The sequence below is a fragment of the Oncorhynchus clarkii genome, chromosome 22 (genome assembly GCF_045791955.1).
Source record: "Oncorhynchus clarkii lewisi isolate Uvic-CL-2024 chromosome 22, UVic_Ocla_1.0, whole genome shotgun sequence".
Classification (NCBI taxonomy): domain Eukaryota; kingdom Metazoa; phylum Chordata; class Actinopteri; order Salmoniformes; family Salmonidae; genus Oncorhynchus; species Oncorhynchus clarkii.
The window spans coordinates 46,583,977-46,599,312 of record NC_092168.1 but is presented as its reverse complement, the minus strand read 5'-3'; the positions used below and the strand labels follow the sequence as shown (position 1 = coordinate 46,599,312).

Genomic DNA, 15,336 nt, shown 5'->3' with positions numbered 1-15,336 from the left:
GACTCACTCTCTCCAGTCAATGTGTGTCCCCCTATAACAGTCTTCATACGGCTCTCCTGGAAAATGAAGCGGCAGAAAGTATCTGCGACCTCTCTGAAGCTTCCAGAAAGCTCAGCCTCGTCCATGGAGTCCAGTCGGTGCATGTTGTCAGGAGTTGTAGGGGAGGGGAACACAAAACACTTGCGTGAGGGGAAGAAGTTCCGGATGCACTCTCGCGGGAGATTGTAGTCATTCATTTTTTTACCATAACCTGAAAGATAACATTGACATTACTGGATTTTATTGTACATGCAGATCTTGGGTACGTCTCAATAATATGTCCTTTCTCCTCTAACCTATCAGAGCTCTTCCAGCATGAACAGGCATGGTGTCAACCCAATCAAAGGATCAGAGAATGAATCTAGTACTGAAAGCATAAGCTACAGCTAGCTAGCACTACAGTGTATGAAGTTTGGTGATTAATTGACTCAAATAGAAAGACAATAGTTTAACAGATTTTAACAAATGTATTTCTTTAAAAATGAAGGAGAAGCGATAGAGAGAGTATATATTTCGTTGTATTTTTTCCACTTTTACTTAGCTAGTGAATGCAGCTAGCATACTCAAACAACTGGCTAAAACAGCGAGGGATGCTATGTTACCCAGCTGAATGTCTATCCAACAATGGAACGTTGACTATGACGTTAGCTAATATGGCGATAATGATGTAGACTGTGTGTAGTAGTTAGCGGTTATGATATGAAGGTTTGACTTTGATTTTTGTTTTGCCTGGTCACAGACAGCTGATGTGTTGTGCACTGAAGTCTACAAACAAAGGGAAAAGGTGAGAGGAGGAGAGCGTGAAGAGGTGAGAAGGAATTATGTATATTTATAATGAGCAAAATTATCATGCTGTTTGTATGTAGCTGCTATGAGAGTGAACAGTGTTTGCGTGTGATCAGGGGTGTATTAATTCCACCGATTCTGTTGAAAAACATTTCTTAAGCTTTCTGCCAATATGAGATATGTCTCCTGGGAAATGTTCTTGTTACTTACAACCTCATGCTAATCGCATTAGCCTACGTTAGCTCAACCGTCCCATGGAAGGGACACCGATCCAGAAGAAGATTTATTAAACTGGGTGAATGGAATATGAATGACAGTCACCCAATATGCTGTAATAGAAATAAGGTCACGCTCACGAGAAAAAAAATAATCGTCCTCCCTCGTCTTAAACGCCATCGATCGACGCTATTTCATTCATCTGCTTGCTCTTATATTTAGCCTCACATAACATTGGCATTACTAGGCATTACTATTACTTGAAGTGTTTTCCCATGCTCTTTTCAGGACAACCAGGGCTACAAGGAGAACAGAACAATTTGACATAAACAATTGCATTCGTGAGTTTAATTTCCAAATTAATAAAAAAAATAAATGAATAAATAATTTTAAAAAATACGGTCCGCCTTAACAGAAACCTGATCAAACATGAATTCATAAAAATGCTGTAAGTCCAGGAATTGTTTGTTCAGTGGGAAATTAATATCTACTCAGTGATAACTGTGTGGAGTTTGGAGTTTGGAGTTTGTGACAGCAACTATGTAATCTTATCGTATTATAGACACTATGACCGGGGATTTCCTATGATCTTCTATGTAGAAGAACCCCTTACAGTATTATAGACACGATGTTCTGGGATGTCCTATGATTTTCTACGTAGAAGCACTCCTTACCTTCTAACGACTCTTGTGAAGCTTACATGTGTGTGTTTGTGAGTGTCTCAGCTTTTCATATTAGGGTCATAATAATCTGCAGTTCAAACTGTTCGGACTTTACAGACGTTTTTTTGTGAGAAGAACCGTTTTTCGGATCTGCCCTTGTCACACAGACTCTAGCTCAGCCCCCATTAATCACACAGGTTAATGGTTGGTATCGGCGGATACAGAAGGAAAAGATGAATACGATGCAAAAAAATACGGATGTTTAAAATGGGCTGTAGGTAATAAATCACACCGGTGTGATTGTGGGACTCTACCCGGCTCCTGTGTGCTCTGTTGCCAGTTAGGATGAGGCTACCCAAAGAGAGAGGGCGGCCAGATTCGGCTGCCTGTGTCTGCCTCGGTCAAGCACCGTTTACCTCTCTTCTCAGACATGTTGATGAACGGTCCGGTCCCACCCCAGTAAACCGTTCCTACCTGAACTTTTGAGACTGGCCTAGCTAAACAAGCACTGCATATAACTAGCTATTCCTACCTGCCCACGGTGGAGTTGCTGGGGTAGCTCGCTTGTTAAGAATACGTAGCTTAAATTTGCTTGGTTATTCTAAATAGTCAAAGATGCTAGCTAGCCTACCTTGCCATAGCCCCTTTTGCTTCACGCAGGTTATACAGTTTCATGGAAACACTACGTATGTTGGAAGCTTGTCTATGTTTATTACTGTTCCCCCCTTTGAGCCCCCAAATGAGCTGTCTGTCCCATTCCCAGATATGTTACAAGGTATTTTGTCAGTATCTATGACTGGTCAGTAGGGTAAACTCCATGACAAGGCTTTTTCACTAGGTGAATTTTTAAAGCGTGCGTTCCAGCGCTGGGTGTCAGCCGGTTGCCAGAACGCATCGTACCACCTAAACCGAGTGAGGCTTGTCACTGATCGCCGGAGCCGGTGTACCCAGAGCTCACCAGGATTTTGCAAACCTTGGCACTTGAACACAGGTTTTTCAGCTGAGTTCCACAGTGTTCACAGGTGTCAAGAGTGTTGTCTCCAACATATGAGTTAGATGAAAAGTATCCATCTCCACGTTCAGACAAACAGTTGTCAAGAGTGGTGGAAGAATCTCTCCCAGTCCCAGGATTTCATTGGCCTTGTCTGGCGTGATTGTAAATCCTTCAACCGAAGTCACGAGAGTGTGAATCTCCATAGTCTGTTGTACTCCTTCAGGGAACAGTAGTTATAGTCATAACATTACACTTTGCATCATACCGTGGTATATTGTCTGATATACACACAGCTGGAATGCTGTTTGAGCCAATCAGCATCTAGGTCTCAAACTACCTGGTTTATATTAATCAATATCACCTTTCTTGAGTTGAAGGGAATTCTCCAGATACTGGTCTGGAGTGATTACTCTGCCGTCTATCTCGAGCTGTAGAGTAAAATCTCTGACGGTCCACACAAAATTAGGAAAGAACTGCGCAAACTGTGAGCCCTCTCCTTCCTCCTCATCGACAGTGGAAGACTTCACCTTGATCATCTCTGTCAGCTCGTTCACATATCTGTAGGACCGGTTGAGGATTGATACAGCATTTCCCAAAGCTCATGTCAATGTCATGCACTTTTTGTGTACAGGGAAATTACAGGGAAATTACAGGGAAATTACAAACAAACAAACAAAACAAGTAATTTTCAGTTTAGATTTCAATTGACACAGTAACGTCATTTGTTTGAAAGTCACAGACTTTGCTTTTCGTCCACACCAGCTCTTCATGTTCACTGAAGCTAAGTATCAATCCCGGAACCGGCATCCTGAGATTTCTCAAGCCCTTTACAGTTCCCAGAGAAATAAATTACTACGTAGCACTGATAAACACGACATATGCAACTTGCATATAGTATATTTAATTAAACATATTTAGTTGGCGCAATATGACCATTTAAATGCTCTACCATATCACTGATTAGGTCTAGCCTACAATTAAATCATGTTAAAAATGTACATACAAATTCATGAAAATGACCATCACAATTAGCTAGGCTTTCACTAATATGGCTGAGATTACTGTCAAAAGTCTAACAAACAAGCAAACTATCATATGAAATACCACAACAGATTATGTCCACAAGAATTGAGCCACATTTTGACCCAAAAGGATACTGAAGCTTCTCCACAGCATCATTGTCGATGGTCCCTCGACTGTTGTAGACCAGAGTACTGCTTAACAGAATGGCCAGCGAGAAGATCCAGGCATCATTCTTAGAATCCCCCTGAAACAAGTATCACAACATGTATCGGATCTCTGACGACGTAATCATCTTGTTTAAATGATGAGTGTGCAGATACAGTATGTGTTCACTGTGCTTTGTTGGTAAATGAAGGAATATGAATCTTTAATGTAGATTGTAAAGGAATTTAACTTTGACCCCCCACCTTCTCCACGTCCCCCAGTCCCTCTGTATCCAGCAGGACCAGGGTGTGGTCTGTTTTTTCAGGATGAGGGACACACCACATCCAGATGCCCTTAGTCTTGGACTGGATGGTGGCTCCAAGGGCAAAACCTAAATCAACAGAGATTGTTGAGGACATTTACAGTATAAATATTAAATCAGCCTATAACACTGTTACAGAGCTGGATCAGAGCTACTGCAGAACAGAACTAGCTAGTTACTAGCTACGCCTTAGACCAGAGTTAGTTAGTATGGACCAGAACTAGCTAACAACTAGCTATGCCTTAGACCAGAGTTAGTTAGTATGGACCAGAACTAGCTAACTACTAGCTACGCCTTAGACCAGAGTTAGTTAGTATGGACCAGAATTACTGCAGACCAGAACTAGCTATTTACTAGCTACGCCTTAGACCAGAGTTAGTTAGTGCGGACCAGAGCTACTGCAGACCAGAACTAGTTAGTTACTAACTACGCCTTAGACCAGAGTTAGTTAGTATGGACCAGAACTAGTTAGTTACTAACTACGCCTTAGACCAGAGTTAGTTAGTATGGACCAGAACTACTGCAGACCAGAACTAGCTAACTACCAACCCCCTTACATTTTTAATTACTATGTAGTTACAATGTAACAACCTTTGCAGACAACAGACTAACCAGCAAAAATGTGGAGACAGGAGAACATTTTTCTGTTTGACTTCTCTTTAAAAAGGGTTTTAAAGTTGAGAAAGTAACTTCGGAAGCCAGCAGATTTCATTATTTACCAACAACAGCTTCAAATTCCAATAAAAAAAGATCATGTTTTAAATTCACGTTCCTATCATGAATCTAGCAGATATGTTTGGGGTTCAGAGTGAGGTATTTATTTTGTTTAATTAAGGGAGATGGAGATCAGGATTGTAACCATGGTGATTTTGTTTATTTATTTTTCTTTCTCAAAGGAAAGGGAAAGATCATTTTTAGATCTGTAAGGAAATTATTTTCATGACTTATATATATATGAAAATAAAGTATAGTGTATATATATATACACTATACTTTATTTTGTACTTCATATACAGTATATCACAAAAGTGAGTACACCCTCACATTTCTTTACATATTTGAGTATATCTTTTCATGTGACAACACTGAAGAAATGACACTTCGCTACAATGTAAAGTAGTGAGTGTACAGCTTGTATAACAGTGTCAATGAACTCACTTTTGTTGCCAGCGGTTTAGACATGAATGGCTGCGTGTTGGGTTATTTTCAGGGGACAGCAAATTGACACTGTCATACAAGCTGTACACTCACTACTTTACATTGTAGCAAAGTGTCATTTCTTCAGTGTTGTCACATGAAAAGATATACTCAAATATTTACAGAAACGTGAGGGGTGTACTCACTTTTGTGATGTACTGTAGCTTATTTACTATATGTATTTTGTTTTTGGTAAATTGTCTGCTTTTTGTGCTATGGATTTAGTTTTCATAGGCCTGTGTAACAAGAAATGTCAATGTTATACAATTCCAAAGTAGTTATTGTCTATTATTTCAAATTAGTTCACTGTGTCATTGTTGTTACTTTGCAGAGGCCACTAAACTCTCATGGCCATTGGAGAGGACCACTAAACTCTCATGACCATTGGAGAGGACCACTAAACTCTCATGGTCATTGGAGAGGACCACTAAACTCTCATGGTCATTGGAGAGGACCACTAAACTCTCATGGCCATTGGAGAGGCCACTAAACTCTCATGGACATTGGAGAGGACCACTAAACTCTCATGGCCATTGGAGAGGACCACTAAACTCTCATGGTCATTGGAGAGGACCACTAAACTATAATGGTCATTGGAGAGGACCACTAAACTCTCATGGCCATTGGAGAGGCCACTAAACTCTCATGGCCATTGGAGAGGCCACTAAACTCTCATGGTCATTGGAGAGGACCACTAAACTCTCATGGCCATTGGAGAGGCCACTAAACTCTCATGGCCATTGGAGAGGACCACTAAACTCTCATGGTCATTGGAGAGGACCACTAAACTCTCATGGACATTGGAGAGGACCACTAAACTCTCATGGCCATTGGAGAGGCCACTAAACTCTCATGGCCATTGGAGAGGCCACTAAACTCTCATGGTCATTGGAGAGGACCACTAAACTCTCATGGCCATTGGAGAGGCCACTAAACTCTCATGGCCATTGGAGAGGCCACTAAACTCTCATGGCCATTGGAGAGGCCACTAAACTCTCATGGACATTGGAGAGGACCACTAAACTCTCATGGTCATTGGAGAGGACCACTAAACTCTCATGGTCATTGGAGAGGACCACTAAACTCTCATGGCCATTGGAGAGGCCACTAAACTCTCATGGTCATTGGAGAGGCTACTAAACTCTCATGGCCATTGGAGAGGACCACTAAACTCTAATGGCCATTTGAGAGGACCACTAAACTCTCATGGCCATTGGAGAGGACCACTAAACTCCCATGGCATTTGGAGAGGCTACTAAACTCTCATGGCCATTGGAGAGGACCACGAAACTCAAATGGCCATTGGAGAGGACCACTAAACTCTCAGGGCCAATGGAGAGAACCACTAAACTCTCATGGCCATTGGAGAGGCCACTAAACTCTCATGGCGATTGGAAAGGCCACTAAACTGTCATGGCCATTGGAGAGGCAACTAAACTCTCATGGCCATTGGAGAGGCCACTAAACTCTCATGGCCATTTGAGAGGACCACTAAACTCTCATGGCCATTGGAGAGGACCACTAAACTCTCATGGCATTTGGAGAGGCCACTAAACTCTCATGGCCATTGGAGAGGCCACTAAACTCTCATGGCCATTGGAGAGTCCACTAAACTCTCATGGTCATTGGAGAGGCTACTAAACTCTCATGGCCATTGGAGAGGACCACTAAACTCTCATGGCCATTTGAGAGGACCACTAAACTCTCATGGCCATTGAAGAGGCAACTAAACTCTCATGGCCATTGGAGAGGCCACTAAACTCTCATGGCCATTGGAGAGGCCACTAAACTCTTATGGCCATTGGAGAGGCCACTAAACTCTCATGGTCATTGGAGAGGCTACTAAACTCTCATGGCCATTGGAGAGGACCACTAAACTCTCATGGCCATTTGAGAGGACCACTAAACTCTCATGGCCATTGGAGAGGACCACTAAACTCTCATGGCATTTGGAGAGGCTACTAAACTCTCATGGCCATTGGAGAGGACCACTAAACTCTCATGGCCATTGGAGAGGACCACTAAACTCTCATGGCCATTGGAGAGAACCACTAAACTCTCATGGCCATTGAAGAGGACAACTAAACTCTCATGGCCATTGGAGAGAACCATTAAACTGTCATGGCCATTGGAGAGGACCACTAAACTCTCATGGCCATTGGAGAGGACCACTAAACTCTCATGGCCATTGGAGAGGACCACTAAACTCTCATGGCCATTGAAGAGGCCACTAAACTCTCATGGCCATTGGAGAGGACAACTAAACTCTCATGGCCATTGGAGAGGACCACTAAACTCTCATGGCCATTGGAGAGGACCACTAAACTCTCATGGCCATTGGAGAGGACAACTAAACTCTCATGGCCATTGGAGAGGACAACTAAACTCTCATGGCCATTGGAGAGGACCACTAAACTCTCATGGCCATTGGAGAGGACCACTAAACTCTCATGGCCATTGAAGAGGCCACTAAACTCTCATGGCCATTGGAGAGGACAACTAAACTCTCATGGCCATTGGAGAGAACCATTAAACTGTCATGGCCATTGGAGAGGACCACTAAACTCTCATGGCCATTGGAGAGGACCACTAAACTCTCATGGCCATTGGAGAGGACCACTAAACTCTCATGGCCATTGGAGAGGACCACTAAACTGTCATGGCCATTGGAGAGGACCACTAAACTCTCATGGCCATTGGAGAGGACCACTAAACTGTCATGGCCATTGGAGAGGACCACTAAACTCTCATGGCCATTGGAGAGGACCACTAAACTGTCATGGCCATTGGAGAGGACCACTAAACTCTCATGGCCATTGCTTATTTGTTTGCATTGTTTGTGCTTCACACCTTCTATGTGAGTCACTGTACAGATAAAATTCAGGCTTGGTGTTTTAACTTTACGGTAATGTTGTTTTGTAAATTTAGTCAACTGTAATTCTGTGTGTCTAACAACAATATATCCCTTTATTTTGATTCACTACAGAGTGGAGGATGCAGAGTATTTGGATGATGACATTTGGGAGCCACCCCTCCCCAACAAGCTGCTTTTTGTGGAATGGAAGGACACTAGGGAAGTTAACATGCTCACCACACAGCATAAGGCATTCAATAACAACCATGTCTCAAGGAGGGTGAAAAGGAAGAATGTCCCCATTCCTGTTTCTGTGGTGGACTGCAATGCCAGCGTTGGGGCGTGTCAACCTATCTGATGCTCTGATAGGCTACTACCAGGTCCTCCACAAGACCAGGAAGTGGTATATGACTTTTTTTTTTACCACTTTGTTTACATTGCTATATTAAATGCTTTCATTGTCCACAAGCAAATGGCCAAAACAAAAAGTCAAACCCCTCTCTCCCAGCTAGCCTTCCGATATCAGCTGGTGTGGGAAATGGCTGAATTGGGGGCCCATAGCAACCTCACAACCATCACAAGACCCCCTCCCCCCCCTCCCCGCCAAAAGACAAAAAAAAATAACTGCAAGCATTTCACCAAATACAGACAGGAAAAAAGGGTGAAATGCCAGATCTTCTGTCCGAAATGTCAGTTCTCATTTTGTTTCCTGGCAGAGAGGGCCTCCTTCAAAGACCATCACGACATGCACAAGCTACGGTGAAAGTGAAATCTTATCATAACACTTGGGATGTAAAACAAACATGGACGCCATTTTGTAAATAGTTGTTTAGTTTAGCACTTTTTTTTTAGTGATGGACACATGTGTAACCAAGTATGTGTTTGATAAGACATGTTGATATATTCTTTAATGTACACTATATCTGTTGCTTTTAATTGTTTTTGTGAACAGTTAGTTTGTATGTGGGGCCAATACATTGGATATGCCTAGGCTAAACATGCAGGAACCTTTGGAGAGGCACTTTGGAGAGGTTGAAAAGCCATTTGGATATCCCCTGATACCACCACAACGTTTGAGAGAGAGGTTGGTGTTGTAGAAATGTAGTTTTAATAGTGAACAATATAGGCACATCCAGAGTGCAAAAGAAGTGCAAATACCACTTTCAGACAATTTTGAAAGGTTGAAAGGGCACTTGAATGTACCCTGAATACCCCATAATCCCACCACAGTTTGAGTGAGGTTCTGCCCCTGAACACTGTTCCCTGGTATGCCATTGTTGTAAATAAGAATTTGTTGTTAATGTAACAGTATTGCTTCCGTTCCTCTCCTAGCCCCTACCTGGGCTTGACCCTCTGCACACCTAGACAACAGCCTCCCACCGAAGCATCGTTACCCATATTCTCAGAACGAGTGACATCAACGATTGAAACGCTATTAGCACGCACCCCGCTAACTTGCTATCCATTTCACATCAGTAACATTAACTGACTTCCCTTATTTAAAAAAAATATATATATGGTTGAAATTGTGTTTTTATATTGAACAAACAGCATTTAGGGATTACAGATATATAATAGCACTGGAATTATCACATTTAGGGATTACAGATATATAATAGCACTGGAATTATCACATTTAGGGATTACAGATATATAATAGCACTGGAATTATCACATTTAGGGATTACAGATATATAATAGCACTGGAATTATCACATTTAAGGATTACAGATATATAATAGCACTGGAATTATCACATTTAGGGATTACAGATATATAATAGCACTGGAATTATCACATTTACAGACATCTGCCACTTTGGAAACATCCCGTGACCACACCTGACACCATTTACTAAAACATCTGCCCATTTCTAGTTGTTAGGTCTATCAATCCCATTTTTTTTCTGATATTGTTCAGATGATGTGGACGCCTTCTGATTGATTCCCAGAGCTGGAAACACATCATTCACTTAAAGCTTGCCAATGAAAGATGACTTTCAAAATCCAAAATAAACCATTATTTTTGTGTGTGCTTGATCTTGTGTATTCTGAACTATGTAACTCCTGTCTATCTTCTGATAATTTCCTCATAATCTCCCAGATATCTTCTTTACAAATATACCAAGTTTTGGCATGTCAGAATCATCAAATTACATATGAATCGCTGTTACTTTTGCGTATGTCTAATTTGGTGGAAATCAACATTTTGCAGTTAAATCTAAGAGGTTATGCACAGATATTGTCTTCCTGTAATACAAATATTGTACGAGTTTCAAGAATCCCTGTCCTACTCTGTTTCTACAGTTATTACTGTGTAGTTTCAGAGTAGTAGGAGAAACTTAATGTACAGTGTTACCAAAAAAGACTGAGGCACAGATGATGTCCAAACCTGTTTGTAAAGTAAGATATATTTGTCTCTCACCACTTCTCTTCTGAGCCAGCTTGTTCATGAGGTAGGATTTTCCAGTGCGATACAGCCCGACCACTGACACAACAACGACTTTCTGTTTCAGTCCCATCAGGTAGTCGATGGCCTCTGGTTCTACGCAAAGCTCTCCGTCAGCGTTTTTAACAAGGCACATTGGGGAGTCCATGGTCAAGTGTCTTCACAAGATCGCTTAAAAGCAAGTTAATCATCATTAATACTTATTTAACCTCTATGATGCTATTCCGTATCATGTCAATAGCAAAAAACAACACATTTTGTCATCATAAACCATTTAAATTCCAATAATGATCTGTAACAATAATAAATAGTAAATAGTTTGACAGCAACTAAAGACACAATTCTAATGCAGGGATCTCCTGCTCCAGTCCAGTAGTGACTGGTTCTACAGGCTTCTACTGTAGTCCAGCACTAACATGTCTGATTCAAAATATCAAGGTCCAGGTTTATACAGGCTTCTACTGTAATCCAGCACTAACATGCCTGATTCAAAAAATCAAGGTCCAGGTTTATACAGGTTTGTCAGTGCTATTGGTGTGTGTCATGAGAACATGAGAACAATTCTACAGCCAAATCAGTGTGGTGAATGCAGCGGATATAGAGAAACTCTGAAGATCACGAAGGAACGCCTGGGGGAAAAAAATATTATTAACCTCTTATAAATCTACAACGATCAGAGTTTTTCAGTTTGGTATCTTTAGTACAAACAATAGGAAAGTGGTCGCTGAGATCACTTGAAAAGACACCACAGGCCAAGTATTTATGGGAGCCAATTTGTCAGGATTAGGTCAACCAGCGAAGAGTTTGAATACCTGTGGGTTTGGAAATCAGAAGTCAGATTAAAGTCAGGCTTGATACTCACATATACTCGTAGTTTCGCTGACAGTCAAGGATTCTCTGCAAAACAATTTGATAAAATCACCAAACAGCAGGCTATTTAAAGGCTGCAGACACTGAAAGTGAAAGTGTCCTCCTGGCTGGTGAAACTCATTCATTAACTAAGTACCACAAGAATGCAGTTTAACAGGAACTACCTCAGATTCACAGTTGCTTTTATTCACGGATGGAACTTTACAATGTACTAAAGTACAACTCCTTCTAACAACAAGGGCTCATTAAGAAAAAAAAACCTTTTAAAAGGACTAAATCGAGGCAAAAAGGAGTTGGAACACTCAACAACAAAGACACAGATGAATTTCTTATTTGCTCAGTTTGAATCCATTGTTAGTGCCAAGAGAGGAGAGGTGAATCGTCTATAGGCCGAGTAAGACTAGATTGTTGACAGTAAAGAAAAATACCTTCTGTGGTTATATCCACGGGGCGGGAAGGTTTAGGGTCATGAAATGCGCTCTGGTTGGAGGGCGGATGGGTGGCGCTCTGGTTGGAGGGCGGATGGGTGGCGCTCTGGTTGGAGGGCGGATGGGTGGCGGTCTGGTTGGAGGGCGGATGGGTGGCGGTCTGGTTGGAGGGCGGATGGGTGGGGCTCTGGTTGGAGGGCGGATTGGTGGCGCTCTGGTTGAATAAAGAGAAAATAATACATTAAAAATCCATAAATGAATCATCATTGTTGAGTAATTTATATCTATATGTTTTATCCTATTATTTTTTATCCATCTGGCATTAGTGTTTAAGCCTAAACTTTCAGGCCTAATTTTACGCACACCAAATGGCCTACACGCAAATCCCCAAACCCTTTTGTGAATTATTGATACGAGTTAATTCTCATTAATACTTAAATATGAAATATTTGAGTTTTAAATATTAAATCCCCCAAATAAACCATAACACACTCTTTCTTGTGCCGATTGCAAAATACAAAGCCTAGTGTTCACTATCAAGGTCTTAACCTACTGGAGGCTTTCATTCCAACCAAGCACTAACACACTATTCAAATATTTCATGGACGAACGTACTTCCTTATTTCACCTCGTTTTTCACCAAAGCTAATTAAGAAATGCTAGAGGCCATGACTGAATACCCTGGCAGGTTCTGTTGTTTGTCCCTCCTGAGTCACCGTAGCATCATAGCCACTTCCTCAAAATAGTGACTCCCTCAAAATAATCAGTATTATTCTAAGGTGCATAAAGAAATCTGTAATTAATTTATACTTTTTTACCGGCGAAATCTTAGTCGTGCAATTTTACATCTAGCTAAAATGTTGGGTGCAGTATTTCTCAAGTAAAAACAATTGCATGAAAAACTAGTCAGTGTACTGCATATAGTCTATGTAGTCAGGAAAGTCTGGCAGCACGCTCAGGACTGCTTTCTGAGAACAATAACATGTAATTGTTTTTAAAGAGGCACGTTGGGAAATCCATGATCAAATGATCACTTCAAAGCAGCTAATGGTTGATACAAGTTAATCATCATTGATTCTTATATTAAATTCCCACGATAATGCATTCCACTCTCTTGTGCCAAGAGACAAATGGTATGTATATTTTATTCCAACCCAGCATTAGCACGATATTCAATTATTAAATGTCCAGATTTAAGACCATTATAAGAGGAATATTTGAAACAGGCGTGTTAGTGCAGATGTGGAACAAATACTTGGAGATGCCTAGGAAGAATAGGGCAGAATTCAATCTTGAGATGCATACGCAAAGCAATTCTTATTGATGGGAGTTTGCTATGATAGATTGAATTGAAATAAGGTTAGCCTGCAGATCTAAAGCTAGGATTCAGCCCATTTGAAGCGTGTATCTCTTGGCTCCACAATGTCTGTGTGCCAGTCAATGTGTCTCTGTGATCTTGTCACGATAGGATGGATTTGATATTTGCCTGTTGATGTGAGGATTTGTTTAGGTTCTGAGTTTGAGAAAATAACATAGTTTAGGAGACAAAGCTGAACAATAAATTATGCCGATGCTGTCTGGCTATGTGTGTCTTTGCTATAAAGGATCTCAGTTGAAATGTGTGAGGGACTCTCAGAGAATTCATTGATAGACACTGAATTAATCTGAGAGTCACAGGGTTGTGATAGAGCTCATATAATTAAAAATGGACTTTGTGATAACTAACTCTGACTTGTGTGCGGTTTGCTCTCATGATTTGGTAAATACAGGACATTTCCACGACAAGACTGCAGCCATTGTCCCTACTTCTGGCAGAGGTGTTGTCACTGGAGCCTAGATTCCTTTTTTTTCCCTTTGTAGGTCAATTCTTGCAGCTGAAGCTGAGTCCGTTTTCTCTGAATGTTTTTTTCTTGTTTTGTAAGTCTCTGTTCATCAGTTGTGTGTTTTTTCAAGTCCTTTCTTTTCTCTAAAGGAAGTGTAGAGGAAACATCCCTCTCTTTTTTCCAATCCCACTTCTCCCTTCATTTCCACTGTTCCAGACACCATCAGAATTTGTCCATTGATGTATGTTGAAGGTTCTGTAAACCTCCACCATCTTTCTGTCTGACTTTTCATTGTCTTTCTTCAACATTCCTCTAGCTGTCTTTATACTTTTCAGCAATCCCTCTCCTTCTACTTTGAGCGTTTTCATCAAATTGCTTTCTCTAGCTCGTTTATTTTTTCAATTTCTTTCCTGTGTCCTTTGCTTTATGTGTTTTTTATTATAGTTTCCATTTCCTCACACACTGAGACATCAAATGTTCCCTCCTCTGGCCATTTAGTACCCATTTTCCTAGTTTTTCCCATTTCTTAGACATTTCTATTAGTTATTTTTTGCCTAGCGGATGCCTAGCGCTCAGAATGTCTACTGCCAATTTACTCTTTATTGCGGCCTGCATCTTTTTGTTCTTCCTACCGTCAGTCTAAGTTGTTTACAATTACAAAAATGTTTATATTTTTATTATTGCTGCTCTTTCATGTAATTTTCCTTATCTATTCTAACGCTACGGATATTCTTGTTTCCGGGTTTATTCTCAGTTTATTCATTTAACTTCCTGTGATATTTGTATTTTTTTCGTATTTATTCCTTCTTTGCTTATTCTTTGCTATTTTTGTTTTATTGTGCTTATTAAAACCACTTTATCTTGTTCTTATACAGATCCAGGGCTAAAAACTTCAAGTCCTAAATCACTTTGTCTTGTTTATATTGTTTATATTTGTCTTGTTTATATCCATGTTATTTTTCTTTCTCTGATATTGTACTCAGACTATTGGTTATTGCCACTGTAATTGTTCTCTCTTTTTGAGTATATTCTTACCTGCCTTCATGTACATATCTACCTCATTGTACAAAACTGAGTTTAAATGTATTTGGCTAAAGTGTATGTAAACTTCCCGACTTCAACTGTATCTACCTCAAATACCTTATTATCATCATCTATCCAGATGCCTAGTCACTTTACCCTGCCTTCATGTACAAGGGATCTTGTATATGAAACAGTAATTTGCGGGGTAGTTATGCCTGAGTATATGTAAGAGCTGTGAACACTACGAGCGACAAGAAACCACAAGAGAGATAAAGTACAGAAAACATGTCTCCTAGACCAATTCTAGGTGTACTGTGATTCACCTTCAATGAATGAAATCGCTGTCTCTCTCACCCTTGGGGTATGTGTGAGGCCTGGTTGCATGGGTGGTGGCAGGTTACAAACTGTGGGGTTACAGACAGACAGACACAGAGAGAGAGAGAGAGAGAGAGAGAGAGAGAGAGAGAGAGAGAGAGAGATTACTTGTTAGATATCACGGCACTCTCG

At 40.8% G+C, this 15,336-nt stretch overlaps 1 protein-coding gene across 2 annotated transcripts in view; it reads right to left on the bottom strand.

Annotated features, from left to right (window-relative positions):
• The window catches only part of LOC139380977 (guanylate-binding protein 1-like), a 48,439-nt gene extending 36,451 nt beyond the window's left edge, over positions 1-11,988 (bottom strand). The window contains exons 1-6 of one of the 2 annotated variants that reach the window (XM_071124183.1): positions 11,548-11,988; positions 10,662-10,856; positions 4,128-4,255; positions 3,855-3,964; positions 3,059-3,255; positions 8-250 (exon numbers count right to left, since the gene is read on the bottom strand). In XM_071124183.1, coding sequence (XP_070980284.1) covers positions 8-250; positions 3,059-3,255; positions 3,855-3,964; positions 4,128-4,255; positions 10,662-10,833 — 850 coding nt within the window. In that variant the 5' untranslated portion in view covers positions 10,834-10,856; positions 11,548-11,988. The remainder of the gene's footprint in view (positions 1-7; positions 251-3,058; positions 3,256-3,854; positions 3,965-4,127; positions 4,256-10,661; positions 10,857-11,547) is intronic. The other variant, XM_071124184.1, reaches the window with a different exon arrangement.
• Positions 11,989-15,336: the final 3,348 nt, after the last annotated feature.